General features: G+C 38.3%; 1 protein-coding gene across 1 annotated transcript in view; it reads left to right on the forward strand.

Annotated features, from left to right (window-relative positions):
* Positions 1-14,188, forward strand: part of PPM1D (protein phosphatase, Mg2+/Mn2+ dependent 1D) — a 42,945-nt gene extending 28,757 nt beyond the window's left edge. Inside the window, exons 5-6 of the mRNA XM_089676629.1 lie at positions 2,683-2,922; positions 8,556-14,188. Coding sequence (XP_089532755.1) covers positions 2,683-2,922; positions 8,556-9,080 — 765 coding nt within the window. The 3' untranslated portion in view covers positions 9,081-14,188. The remainder of the gene's footprint in view (positions 1-2,682; positions 2,923-8,555) is intronic.
* Positions 14,189-15,109: the final 921 nt, after the last annotated feature.

Consider the following 15,109-nt stretch of genomic DNA (forward strand, 5'->3'; position numbering starts at 1 on the left):
ACTTTGAAATGTGTTAGCAAAACTGTACATATCACCACAACTACTTTTGTGCATCCAGGTGGATTATACCTTGTTTTTTTTCATGACAGATTGGGCTTTCATTTGGTGGTAAATGGTAATGGATATCTCCTGATGATGATGATGATATTATCATTTTTTTTTTTTTATCAAAGGAAAACTGGCCCAAAATAGTAAAAAAAAATCTCTAACTGTATATTTCTTGCTACTACCATAACTTGTACCACCAAAAAACAACCCAAAATAATTTCTCCTGCCCTTGATGATTGCAGCGATAATACATGTGTATATTAGTTGTTTGTACCCTTAGTACAGCCCAGAAACAATAGTGTGCATTTTGCTGCTTTTTTTTTTATCCTTCCACTAACTGACATATACTAAAAGATACACAAATATGCAGCCCCATTAAAAAAATCCCAGTTCGTGGGGCTGCATATTTGAGTATGGTGTGAAGGGGTTCATTTGTTCAATTGCCCTGTTGGATGAAAGCTGCTTGATCAGCGCTATAGGCTGGAGCACTGATCTGTGTGTTCTGACAGCAGGGAAGTCTCCCCACTGTCAAAATACAATAGCACAGCAGAGAGGATTCCCCATTCCCATAATAAAGGAGCAGCCGCTCCATATTTGCTCTAAAGGCGCACATTTTATCCTTTTTTTTTTTTCTTTTTTTTTTCTTCCTGGGGAAAAAAGTGCATCTTACGGAGCGAAAAATATGGTATTATGGTCCCTTTAGTGACTGAGGGTAAAACAAATGTTTAATGTCTGAACACAATTTTGACACTTATGTAAAAATGGACATAATGTCACAAACACTATGTGTGTCCAGGTAGATCACGTAACTTTTTTTTTTTTTTTTTCTTCCCTTCTTCTGGACAAATTGGGTTTTCATTTAGTCGTAAATGGCAATGGATATCCCCTGTTGTAGTTTTTTTTTTTTTTTTTTTTCTTTTTTTTTTAATTTTAGCCGTATGTTTCTTGCTACTACCATAACCTACCACTAAAGAACAAGCCAAAATAAATTTTCTTGCTGCTTATGATTGCAGCGATACCACTTATGTGTGAGCTGTTTGTACCCATAGTATAGCCCAGAAACAATAGTGCGCTTTTTTTTTTTTTTTTTTTTTTTTCCCCTGCTTCCCCCAACCTACCTAAAACGTGCTGATACTAATTTCAAAAATGCTTATAAAAATACTGCCCAAAATATACTTACCATGACATTTAACCTTTACTTGACTCAAACACTAACCACTGGTTAGTCTTCACTAACCTAGATCAAATCTTGATCTAGCTATTTTTGTATTTTGTATTTTATTTTTTAAACACTTCTTCTTTCTTTTTTTTTTTTTTTTTTTTTTTATTTACATTTTTCTCCCTGCAACAAGAGTGAGATGCAATGTATCTTTCTCTCTATTCAGAGAAAACACGGGAGAACTACACAGTGACCACTGTGATAGCCAATTGGATACTTTCACAGCGATCAGATGACCCAGAATCGGGGGTCTTGGGTCCTGATCATTAGTAAGGGACTTGGTACTCCCGGTGAGAGCCTGGTCTTTATGTGTGGGATTTTATACATCACTGCACTCCCAGCACAAATGCCCACTTCAGTGAAGTTGCATATGTGTACTGTTGTTGGGAAGGGGTTAAAGTGTGTTTTATCATAGGCTACTAAAGGTGGTGGTTAGTATATTTTCACTACTAAAACTGCTAGTTATTTTATAATGTGGTGATCAATTGGAAAACAGTGTAAATTACACATGTAGTAGTACTTGCAAGTTAAAAATAGTGTAGTATGACCAAAGGACACACAAATGGAGCTTTGTGTAATCACACGGTAAGCAGGGGCATCTGTAACAGACAGCATAATGTCAGTGTGCAGTTCATTGGTATTGCAACTCAACACTTTTGGGAACGGCATTCTGACTGCACTTCTATGGATTAAAAAAAGAACAATTTACACCATTGTACAGCAGCAAACAGTGTAGCTGACATCCTAATATATATACCCAGTTGTATTATATTAGTATAAATGTAGAACCAGTTGTACTCCCAACAAAATCATAAGGCTGCTGTAACGTTTTGATGTTTGGTACTAGTAACTTTACAGTGATTTATGAAGGCAGAATATTTTTTTTACCTCAATGCATTCTCTGCATTAAGGTAAAAAAAACACCTTCTCCCACCCCCCCCCCCCCCATACTTACCTGACTCTGCTCTCGTGCAGCTTGTTGGGCTGAAAGCAGAGGCTGTCTCGGCACGCTCTCCTCATTGGCTCAGATACAGCAGTGGGACAAACACAGCCAGCAAGGAGGGAGCGGGGCCAAGCCACCCTCTGAGTCTTAGCGACACCGAGTCTGCTTGGCTGTGAGCACACACGACTGCCCCCATAGCAAACTACTTGCTATGGGTGCACTTGGCAATTGGGAGGGACCAGGAGCACTGGCAGGGGACCCCAGAAGAGGAGGATCGGGCCTACTCTGTGCAAAGTACCTTTCCGGTCACTTTAAAGGATAAGTTCACCTTTTGTAACATGTTACTCTTGCAGCTTCCCCCCGCAATGTCACCACTACGTGCTTTCAGTAAGCTTACCTGTCCAGTTGTGTATTCTGTGTCGAAACTTGTGAGAGGTAAACCATTTTCATATTCTAACTATTTGACTTTTAGGGAGAATGTGGGCAGTCGTGTGCAAAAATACTGGTAAATCGGGCACTGACACAGTGGAGACAACGCATGTTGCGAGCTGACAACACAAGTGCTATTGTCATTCGCATCTCTTCTGATTCAGAAAAACATAGATGTTGTGCTAATGAGGAGCTGCTAATAAATTTGTCTGAGAGACCACGCTACAATAGCCAGGACATGTACCTTATGTCAACATCACCTTGTTCCACACCACCAGTCAAGGTAATAAATGTGTAAAATGATATTCCTCAAGGACACTTGGATTTGAAACAATTTTTATACCTATTTATTTTATAGAAAAAAAAAAATTCTAACAGTCTTACTGTAAGTATGGTAAATACAGTGTTTTTAATGCTGCTTTGGGAAGACTTTAAATCTTTTATCTGAGCATGTGGTTGATCACATTATGAACAGTTTTGTACCATAAAGGGAACTGATTTTTTTGTGTAGTTTTTTTCCAGTGGAAAAGAAGTATTATTTATGCTTTTGATAAATGATTACATATTCTAAATATGGTACTGGTAACCTCTGGGTTTTTAAACTAACATATATAAATAACACTGAAGTAATCTTCTCTATAAAACAGAGTATTTAGGGCCAGTTCACACCAAAACGCAGTGCAGTTTAACACACTGCAGGTGAACATATTGCCTTTGTGATTTGCATGGGTTAATGGCACCCTAGAACTGGACTGTGTGGGAACGTTTACATTTTGGTGTAAACTAGCCCTTATGAGTTAATAATTTAAAGTGTGGTAATTGTTAACACACTTTTTAGTGGATGAAGTGCAGTTCATCTAATAAACTGTACACCCTAGGGGTAATGAGATTTTCCATTGTTTTTTTAAATATTTTTTTTTTTTTAAGAAAAACTTTTGTGTGGTGAAATGCTTTGTATGAATTAAATGTCTTTCTTGACACCGCTATATGGAATACTACTTTTTTTAGAAAGCTTATCTTAAATTTTAAAGCAATATTAAACCCAAAAATGTAATATTGCAGAATAACAATCATTAGATTTGGTGGTTGCATTTGTTTGTTTTTTTTTTTTAGTTTGTTTTTGTTTTTTCTTGGTGCTCTGGCCAGTAAAATGCATCCTGTATTATACAGACAACACTCTGGATGAAGGAGCACAGTGCAGATTTAGATGGCAACTGTAATTAATTGAAATTAAATGAATCTGAACTGCAGCTAATAAGTTATCAGTTGCAGCAACTTTTTTTTTTTTTTTTCTCCATTTGGGATCAAAGTTTTTCATAAATAAAAACTGACCACTTTGAGTACCCTTGTCAGTGTTAGGCCTCATGCACACAGGGTGTTTTTGTAGCCTTTTTTTTATTTTTTTTTTTTATACCTGCTTGCAAACAGCTCTCCATGTTTTGTGTCCATGCATATGTAGACTTTTAGACTACTTTTAGTAGCAGTAATGTTTACCAGCATGAAAGAAAAAAATCCAGGACCAGTGTGTCCAGGGGCAGCAGCATTTTGGCAGAAAAAACACGATGCGGCTAAACGCGTCTTAACGTTAGGCTCAATTAGCGCTTGAGAATTCATTTCATTGTCCACAATAAAAATGTATTCTGGCCACCAAAATTAACGAACACCATATTACTTGATGCTTGTAAAAGTGTTAGATACTTTTGCAAGTGTCAGCGGTTTTTTCTGCTAAAACGCTGCGTGTGTGTGTGTGTTTGTGTGTGTGCGCCTGTGCATGAGGCCTTAAATGGTCTGTATCATCTCTGTAACTGCAAGACTGCTTTTCCTGTTGAAAAACAGACTTCTTGGCTGGATTGCCAGATGAAAATAGATGTAATGGCTGCATTTAGTTTTTTTCTTTTTTAGGCTTGCTTCTAAGAATTGGTAGCTGCAGTATAAAAAGTATTTGATTTTGGGTTTAATACTGCTTTAACATTTGTCTCAGAATTTAGTACTGTATTTAAATTAATTACTGTTACTTTCATCCTTTTTATGATAGGCTTTCTCTTTAAAATCACATAAATGCTTTGGCTCTAGGGGGTTGGTCCTGATGCCATGGAATTTCATTGAGTGAGCTGGGTATTCTTTTGGGTGCTGGAGGAGTAAGCAAAATCAGTGTTATCTAAGTGGCTACTTTTAGCTCTCTGTGAATTTAATTTTCAATCCGTATTATTTAATGTATGTTTTCTTAAAAAACAAAGCGGTTTTAATATTTTATCATGATAGTATGAGGAGATTTGTTGTTACATCATGATTAGTGTCTTCAAAGCAGAACTAAGGTGTGGTTTGTTTTTTTTAATGCAAACACAAAACACGGGTTTATTTACTAAAGCTGGTTCACTCAATCACCTGCACCTGTGCATTGTAGCCAGTCAGCTTCTAATGCAGGCCATAGATGGGTCGAAAATCGGCCGATTTTTCTTTTAAAAAAACGAACAATCGGTCGTTCAAGTGGCCGACGTTACCACCAATGGTAAAAAAAATCGGCCGATTTTCATCCCGTCTACAGCCGGCAAAAAGTGTCCCTGCAGAGAGCTCCGCTATTTCTGACAGTTCTCTGACAGTTCCTTCACATTTACAGCGGTTGAAACATTGTATCTATTTGTTTCCATTTAGGATACAGATGTTTTTATTCGGAAACAAATGGATACAATGTTTCAACCGCTGTAAATGTCAAGGAACTGTCAGAGAACTGTCAGAAATAGCGGAGCGCTCTGCAGAGACACTTTTTGCTGGACTGGAATTCTTCTTATTTTCATCCTACTTCTTCTTCATCCTCATCCTCTTCTTCTTCTTCATCCTCTTCTTCTTCATCCTCATCCTCCTTCTTCTTCATCCTCATCCTCCTTCTTCTTCATCCTCATCCTCCTTCTTCTTCATCCTCATCCTCCTTCTTCTTCATCCTCATCCTCTTCTTCTTCTTCCTCTTCCTCTTCCTCCTCTTCTTCCTCTTCCTCTTCCTCCTCTTCCTCCTCTTCTTCCTCTTCCTCCTCTTCCTCCTCCTCTTCCTCTTCCTCTTCCTCTTCCTCTTCTTCATCCTCTTCTTCATCCTCTTCTTCATCCTCATCCTCTTCTTCATCCTCATCCTCTTCTTCATCCTCATCCTCTTCTTCATCCTCATCCTCTTCTTCATCCTCATCCTCTTCTTCCTCTTCTTCTTCATCCTCATCCTCTTCTTCATCCTCATCCTCTTCTTCATCCTCATCCTCTTCTTCATCCTCATCCTCTTCTTCATCCTCATCCTCTTCTTCATCCTCTTCTTCTTCCTCTTCATCCTCTTCTTCATCCTCTTCTTCATCCTCTTCTTCATCCTCTTCTTCATCCTCTTCTTCATCCTCATCCTCTTCTTCATCCTCATCCTCTTCTTCATCCTCATCCTCTTCTTCATCCTCTTCTTCATCCTCATCCTCTTCTTCCTCTTCTTCATCCTCTTCTTCCTCTTCTTCATCCTCTTCTTCCTCTTCTTCATCCTCTTCTTCATCCTCTTCTTCATCCTCTTCTTCATCCTCTTCTTCATCCTCTTCTTCATCCTCCTCTTCATCCTCCTCTTCATCCTCTTCTTCATCCTCTTCTTCATCCTCTTCTTCATCCTCTTCTTCATCCTCTTCTTCATCCTCTTCTTCATCCTCTTCTTCATCCTCTTCTTCATCCTCTTCTTCATCCTCTTCATCCTCCTCTTCATCCTCTTCATCCTCCTCTTCATCCTCTTCATCCTCTTCTTCATCCTCATCCTCTTCATCCTCTTCTTCATCCTCATCCTCTTCATCCTCATCCTCCTCATCCTCATCCTCTTCATCCTCATCCTCTTCATCCTCATCCTCATCCTCTTCATCCTCATCCTCTTCTTCTTCATCCTCTTCCTCTTCTTCTTTTTCTTTTTCTTCCTCTTGCAGGTCACTGCTCATGCGCAGATTTTTTTTATCGGTAAAAAATCGGCCGATTAGCCCATTAATGCCGCGAAGATCGGCCGATTTTTTTTCCAACTTTACCAAAAAAAAAAAATGGCCAAAATCCCGAAAAACGGCCGACCAAATCGCCCACTAACGATCCGAAAATCGTCCGATTTTATTTTCGGCCGATTTTCGACCCATCTATGGCCTGCATAACTTCACCTTGTTAAATTAAACTTTAGCGATAAACCTGGAAACTGGTTTGTATGCAGAAGTTCATGAGAGAGTGAACCAGTTTTAGTAAATAACCCCACTGTCTTTTTCAAAAGGTTACTCAGCTGCTGTGGAGGCATATCAGCATTTCCTGGAATTCTGACCTTTTGGGTACTTTCACATGTGGTGGACCTGTTTAGCGGATCTGCTTGCTCAGCAGGGAATATCCCTACTGATCCCCTGCTGAGCAAGCGGATGACAGGTCTGTGTACACTCCACTGCTACAGAGCAGCTCTCTCTCCTGAACGGGCGGTTGGATGTCTGTTTCCATCTGACGTGACTTGACCTGATGGACAGAAGAAGAATTGGATCCCCATCTGTTCCTTTTTTGCGGATCGAATCGGATTTGATGTTGGCAGGTTTAAAAGGGACACATGTCAGTTTACACCCGCTGATCCATAGAGGATAATGAAGGTTCCTATCAGGTGTGCCTGAAAAACAGGCAGGCATCCTCGATCGGAGCGTCCATGTGAAAGAGGCCATTCTGTTTCAGCTCTGCAAGCTGTACAGCGCAGATGTCATAGGTTTTTTTTTTTTTTTTTTTTTTTTTTTTTTCCCACACATCCCTCTTAGTATTCTCCTATATTTGTATTAGATGCAGAGCAGCACTGTACCAAACAATCTGGCTCCTCCAGTCATGTCCTGTGTTCCTTCTCATGTGACTGACCGTAGCATTTAAAAGCACAAATAGCTGGTGAAAGAACAAGAGGATTTGGGTGGGTATAGAAACACCCAATCACACATCAAATTTCTGACAAAGAATGGTAATGGTACCTGCAAAAAACTCTGTGCAAACTGCATCACTTCCTCTAGCTGGAAGCATCACCTTCACTCCCACAATGCTGAAGAACAAATTAAGAAAGATGGCATATGGAAAAATTAGAAGTCTCTAGATAATTAAAATGTGTAAATGATGTGCATGTATACTTTCAAATCTGTGTAACATTTTGAAACTGTTTGCATTAAAGAAAAAGGCACTTTAATTCTGCTTTTACTATTTTCTAGTGTGTTAGAAATACTGTGATTTGTGTATTTTTTGTCCATGAATTTAAAGGCGATTGGTTGGTTGTAGTTTGAGATGGTTTATTCCCTATGTGAATTCTCTTGTGTGTACACACACACACACACGTGCATTTTATTACCAGGTTTGGCACTTTGCATTGCATAATAAATGTAGGGTATTCACATATAACTTTGTTACTGTAGGTCTGCTTTAAAGTGGGTGGCAAAAAAGTAGATGATACAATGTATTAAATGTTTGTATTTTGTAATATGCAGAATACATCTAGTCATGTGCAATTTTTATATATGCTGTGAAAAATTTGGTCACTGGCTGAGCATCTACATAAGCTGACAAGTAATGTCTTGCCTATTTATTGTTGCACTAATAAAGGATCATGGATTCAGATACTTTTTGTGAAAACATTGCAAAGAAAATAACCATTTATAGTATTCAGATAATAAAGTGTTTCCACAAAGACTATTGTTGGTTTTTTTTTTTTCTTTTTTCTTTTTTTTTTTTCTCCCACCCTACTGGGTTTAGCTGAATATTGCTTTTTTCCAAAACATGTTGCCTGCTGGTGACATTTTGTGACAAAGTTTTAAAATCAGTGCAGGTTGCCAATTTTTGACTTTCTTTAAAAGTGATATTTTAATGGTACTGGGATTTACTGGTGGGTTTTTTTTTTTTCTTCTAATGAGTGTCTGTTTATTTTAGATACTGGAAGATGATCCTTGGTGGAGACTTACTCTATCTGAGCCTCTTCCATCCCTTATTCGCCGAAATGCCTTCTCTGATAGCTGTAGCAAATGGGGCTGTGAGTCAGGCAAATCTAAAGCACTTGCAAATCCTTCACGTCCTTTAGGGGATTCTGGAAAGCCTGAAGATAGTGAGTGGGCCAGTGGATCTCCAAACATCTCCCCTTCTATATATCTCTTCCCTGGCACCTCTTCAGCTGTTGGTTCAAAGGGCACTAAAACAACAAGTAGTAATAGTCCAAAAACTGAAATAGAAAAGTTATCATCTTTGAAACGGACACTAGAGGAGTCCAACAGTGGACCTGCAGTGAAAAAACCAAGACGGACCTTAACTAGGAGTAGCAGTGTGCAGCCTGAAGGCCCATCTACCACACCGAAAAGGAGAAGTACGGAAAGGGTGATAATGAGACGCAGTCTTAGAGGCCAGAAGAAACTTGGACATCCTTTATTACATGAGCATAGAAAAAGTATATGTGTGTGTTGAATGTGCATTAAATTATTTATGCATATCCTGTTCAAATGTCACTTAACTGTTTGCAAACTCTACCGAGCCCATCACTTGTATTGATAAGTACTATTAAGTAGGCCACAATCTCTCCTTCCAGATGTAGGCTTTTTTGGATTTCCAAACTTTTAGCTGGTTGTGGTTTTAAATGGTTAACATTTTTAAACTTTTTTTTCTTTATAAATACGTGTATAAATACATACATTATGTTTAGATCATGTTGGATTCAGATAATTTTAAAATTGTACATATGAATTATGGATGTGTTGTATAAATTTTATATACTTCAGTGTATAAGTTAAGGTATCAACTGTCATTATGTCATTGGAGCTCTGAAGAGGGCAGTGTTTAAGCATTGTGTGTTTAGATATAAGTGTGGCTCATGTCTGAATTATGTCAAGGGAAAACATAAAAAAAAAAAACCCTCACTAATCTAATGCATAATTGGTATTGGGAACAGATTTTAACACAACGAATTTCAGTTCTAGAATTTGCTTTTAATTGAGCTTCTATTTATTGAGACATAAGTGGATCATGAATATATATATCTCTCCTCAAATGTGGATAAAAGTATAAAGTAAAACAATTTCCCATGTGGAGAAAGCTGATAGGGGTGTTTTTTTTTCTTCCCCCTCCCTTCCTTTCTTTTGCTTCTCCTCCTCCTTCATAGCCTACTTGCCCCTTCTCTACGCTTACATACCTTCCCTCTGCTCCTCTGTTTGTCAGCCCAACCTCTTTGAATGATCCAGTACTTATGAGTATATGGGAGCATGCCCCTATGTAGCGTTTCGTTCCCCTGAGGCAGTGGTGCTTTGGCCCTATCCGTACTGCAGTGTGTGGTAGCAGAGAGTGAGAGAGGTATGGGTAGTTGAGGACATGAACTATAAAAAGCAATTACTTGGTCATCACCGGGGTCACTTTAATTTGGCGCAGTAGAATTCTTCTAAAGACACTAAATGTGCCCATGGGCTCAAGCCTTTATAAACAAAGGGCCAATTTATTGTCCTTCACACTTTAGCTGGTTCGTTTGGGCGGTGCTGCTGGACTGGCTAGTGGGAATGAAAATTTTACTGGTATTAGTTGGAGTAAACATCACATTTGGATGTAAGGGTAGGAACAGTGCTCTATTCCTTGTGGCAGTGGGGGAAAATTGTATTCCAGCGTTTGCTAGGTGGCAGGATAGTGTATCGTATCAGTGGAAATATTAGTGCTCCAAGACCTGGAAAAAGGGCTGCAGTTTGGAGACTACTGATCTAGAGGATGGGTGCCTGTCCTTTGACAGAAGATGGGTGCCTGTCCTTTGACAGAAGATGGATGGTGGCCAGATTGGCTGGTGATAAAGCAAATTGCAAGAAATTTCTCCCCATATGAGGTCAGTTGAAAATGGGCAATTCTAAAGTCTTATCTGAAGGGGGGGGCACATTTTCAATACCCTGCTAGTTTTGAGCTCGAAGATGGTTCCATTGCTGGTAAATGTGTGCTTTTCATGCCCACCTGCCCTAACAGTACTCTGGATCTATTTATTAAGGGCTTAATCACACTAGTCTGTTGTGGTAACACTTGGCACTGCACTTGCACCCTGCTGCCGGAAAGGGGCGGTGTTATAGTGCCAAAATTGAAACATACATAATTTTTGGTGTGTTGGCAGTCCATTCATTTTAAATGACTGACATAAGACAACACACCCCTAGTGCAAATGGGTTCCAAGCTGTTATACATATTCTCTGCAAAATTGTAAGTTCACATAATTGGATGCCAAAAGTGTGGCTATTTTCCTACCACCTGAATTTATTAATAAAACTATTGTAAGCCTTTATTTCTCAAATAATCCTTTTTATATAGAACCCTGTTCTGCTCTCATCCCTAGACAGAACTTCACAACAGAGTAGCACTGCAATATACAGACCACAGCTATTATTAAGAGTATAATGGATTATAAAGCTACAGCTAGCTCCACTTTGTAGAAAATGTAACATTTTACACAGCACCTAACATTCCCAAAAGGGGTCTTATAAAAAAATTTAAATTCTATTGTTTTGAATTTAAACTAAAGTAGATCTGTTAGTATACCCCAGAGACTCCAGCATAACTTTAGTTACTGTCATTAATCGCATGTGCTCTGAATTCTAGATCATCATTGAACTTAACATATATAGGTGGTCTGGAATTCAGTACTTCTTGTCTGCAGAAAATAAAATAAGGGTATGTGTAGTGCAGTTCTGGAGTATCTTCTGTATGCTGAGGTTAATCAATTCTTCCAAGCTATACATTATAAATGAAGCATTCACTGCTCTTCCACATGAAAATCTTTGATTTGGTTGGTTAAGGTAAATTTACAGTCATTTGAGGGGACATAACCAACAGCTATTGTAATGGGCTCAGATTTTTAACATACATGAACTGGAAATTTATCTGTAGGAAATGGTCCAGGATGAGAAGAAATAAAATGATTTTCTACAGATGAAGTACTTCCTTAACAGGGCCTATCCATCTTCAATTCGTGCACAACTGCATCCTGAAATAAATGTTACAACATCCTAAATCTATCCTGGTTCTAGAAACTTTATAAGCAAAAGTGCTGCAGCATTTCTAATTTAAAATTTGTAAATTATATTTTAGTGAACCTTTGTATATATTACATTATGGCCAGTTTTTGAAAGAATGAACCGGACAAAGTACATGGAAATATGAGTGAATAATATAAGAATCTAATCAAACAAGTAGACTCTCTGAAATGTTAGTTTTTTCTGTACAAGTAGACTTTTACCAAAGTGAAGGTTCCCTTAATTTGGTAAATAAAGTGAAGCTGTGTTCATTTTTTAACCTCCCTGGCGGTATTCCTGAGTGTAGCTTGGGGTAAAGTTTCAGCACCACAAGCGGTAACCCTGAGCTATACTCGGGAATACCTTGCAGCGCTGCTCCAGGATCTGTACTTCTCTTACCTTGTCCTTCGTTCCCACGGTGTCCCCCCTGCAGTGTCCCCGGCCATCTCCTCCAGCCAATGTCGGCTTCTGGTCCCTGCGAGCGTCGGGACGTACGGGGGACGGAACCGGTGGGAAATTCAAAAATTTTAAAAGTGACATTCACTCAATACACTAAAATCACATAGTAAAACATTACTGTATCAAAGCATTTCACACACATTTTTGTCCCGAGTGCTTTGTCCTGTGCCCTGCCTGCATTTTTACTGTTCTTTCTGCCTGGAAACTGAGAAATGTCCATGGCGTCCAAAAAGTATCCCTTTTAGGTCAAAAGCGGTTTTAGAGAACAGTGATAGTAAATTAGAACCACTTGCAGAATTGCGTGATAATGATTCGTGGGGAAATTCATCAGACACTGTAAACGATTTTGTGACTAAGCTCAGTGATGTGCGAACTTGGCGCTATATTTCAAATTTCAGTGTTTTTGATTTGATTATATTATTGAATTAAATTTATTATTATATTTTTTATGATTATTTATTATAATTTATGATTTCATGTTTCAAATTTTATAATAGCTGGGATGTTTACTAGACTCTTGTTCAGACAGATTTCAGTGAGTTATTCCTAAGAATTACAGGCCTACAATAAAAAAAAAACCTTTTCATGCAAAAAAAAAAATGAGCACAGAAATACTGACATAATCAGACCGTTAGGGAGGTTAAATCCCCAGTCCCTTGCAAGAGAAGGGGGGGGGGGGGGATTTTTGCTCACGTTATTTAAATGAACACTGCTTCACCTCCTCAGTCACGTAGTAAAGTGAACATGCTCATTTCCTTTAGTAAATGTACTCTGACTCAGAACACGCAACTAATAGATATCAGAACTGCTGAAATAGTTCGTATGCAGTGATGGGAGGAGCCAGACGTTTCCTTTAATGGACTTAAATTTATACTTTGCAAGAATTTTAAGAAATTGTTACAGAGTCAAACCCATTTCTTTTCAAAATATGGATGCAGTTTTCGTGCTTTTGCTAAAATCTTCCCCGTTTTTAAATGCATTCTTGCCAGAACTGAAACTGCAAATGTGGTAATCTTACGGACATGTAGGGTGATGTCTGTAAATTGATCTCAACTTGTATGTATGCATATGGAAATGGAGGTGAACCAGAAAAAGTTGGGTGATTATTTTGGACAATGTCTACAAATTGTGTAAGGCTGCATTGGTTCCAAGTTTTTTGCCCCCCTTTGCAATTTCAGAAATCCCTACTATATGCAGCTTTGACATAGTTTGAAAAACAAGTTAAAAATGGACTGTTTAGTAACTAAGCGTATCTCTTAATTCTTTAAAAGGCTGAAGCTTCAAAACAACTTAAACCTGACATGCTTGGCCTTAACTAATTTTAAAACGTTTATAATAGTACATTCCTAAAAATAGCAGCCAGCTTATCCTTGCCCATAATTAAAAGGATGGACCAAATACAAAATTAATTTGGAAAAAGTCTCTCAAACATTTATATTTGGAGTTGCTACCTCATTAATTTTACATTTGGCAAGCTTTAGAAATGCAACTGAGCAACTAAATTCCATTCAAGTACAGCAAAAAGAAAAACAATATGCTACAGATTTTTATAAACAGTATGACTGAAAACACTTGCAACCGACTTTTAATAAAATCACAATCAACCAATGTATGGAAGTGGTATATTTCTGGTTACATTTTGTATCGGGAGCATTTTTATACTGGTTAAATGCTCTATTTTAATTTTTTTTTTTTTTAAATGCCACTATTGAAAAGATCAACTGAAACCGTTTACATCACAAAGTCAATTTAACGTTATAGGTTGTTAGTAAAAGTTATAAAATGTTGTCATATTTAGCATAATTCTGTCGTCCTCCAGTTCTCTGATCCAACTATATATTACCACTGGCTGGTACTTAGAGCTTTGTTAGCTAGTATGAATTTAATCCCGTTGTGTTTTAAGAAAAAAAAAAACGTATTTAATATGTAATCATGTTTTTGGGTTTCCATATTGCTGATGATTTTACACATTTAAGATTTTTTTCAAAACTGCTTTTAAGTTATTTTAACTGTTATTGATTGGGAGAAGTTGCCATAAATGACTTTGTACAGTTTTGTTCACTTAAATAAAACAAAAAAAATTAATCCACTATGTTTTTTTTTATTATGTCATTCTCTCTTCTAAAACTGAACCCTAGCTTTACCTTAAAAGGTACACAACACTATTGTTGGTACCACACTAAACACAAACTGCAATATGTTTAAATATAAGTAGTACCTTTTGTCTCTTGCTTCCTTTGTTTCATCTCTCGAATGCAAGCTTTTTTTTTTTTTCCTGCTATTCTCAGCCTTTCTGTTCTAGGGTGGCTATATTCATTCTCCAGGTCACCCTTTCCTGCTCGCCCCCCCAAGATGGACTGTACATTTACTTGGCCTATACATGTATTTAGCACTATGGGAAATGTGATATGCATACAGAGTGACCAAAAACAAAGGGCTCTACTCACTCTACAAAAAGTAGGGATGAGCTGCATCAATGGAGGATTGAAAATGCGCACATGACAAAAAAATGACCCTGGTATTTTATAATTTAGAACAATTGATGTAAAATTATGAGTGTAGTGTCACGCTAAGTCAGACAGTTGTACAGGCCTCTCCTGTATACTGAAATTGCTTACAGTGCTCATGGTAATCTTCTGATAGCAGACATCTGAAGCTACAGCATAGGAGAGCCCTTGACGCCGAGCGGCCGCACATTTGCGTGCAATTAAGAAGAACATATGTGCTGAGGGAACGCGCCCTGTGCGCTCCCAGCACACTTGTCCGGTACTCACGGAAAGGTCCCGATCTCCTCTTGCGATCGGGGCCTTTTCCGATCATGTGACAGCAATTCATGGCGGTCACATGACTCTAAAACCCCGCCCCACCTCCTTGCTTCTGAAACCCTTAAAGGGCTGGGAGGCGCCGGCACGAAGGGGTTAATGATAGCTTTAAGTGTTACTAAACCCACAATAGTAAAACCAGTCTGTAAAGCATCCTTGTCATACTCACTGTGGCTGTTTTATC

This window comes from Staurois parvus, unplaced genomic scaffold, assembly GCF_062004578.1.
Source record: "Staurois parvus isolate SC_StPar_1 unplaced genomic scaffold, SC_StPar_1.0 ptg000172l, whole genome shotgun sequence".
NCBI classification, from domain to species: domain Eukaryota; kingdom Metazoa; phylum Chordata; class Amphibia; order Anura; family Ranidae; genus Staurois; species Staurois parvus.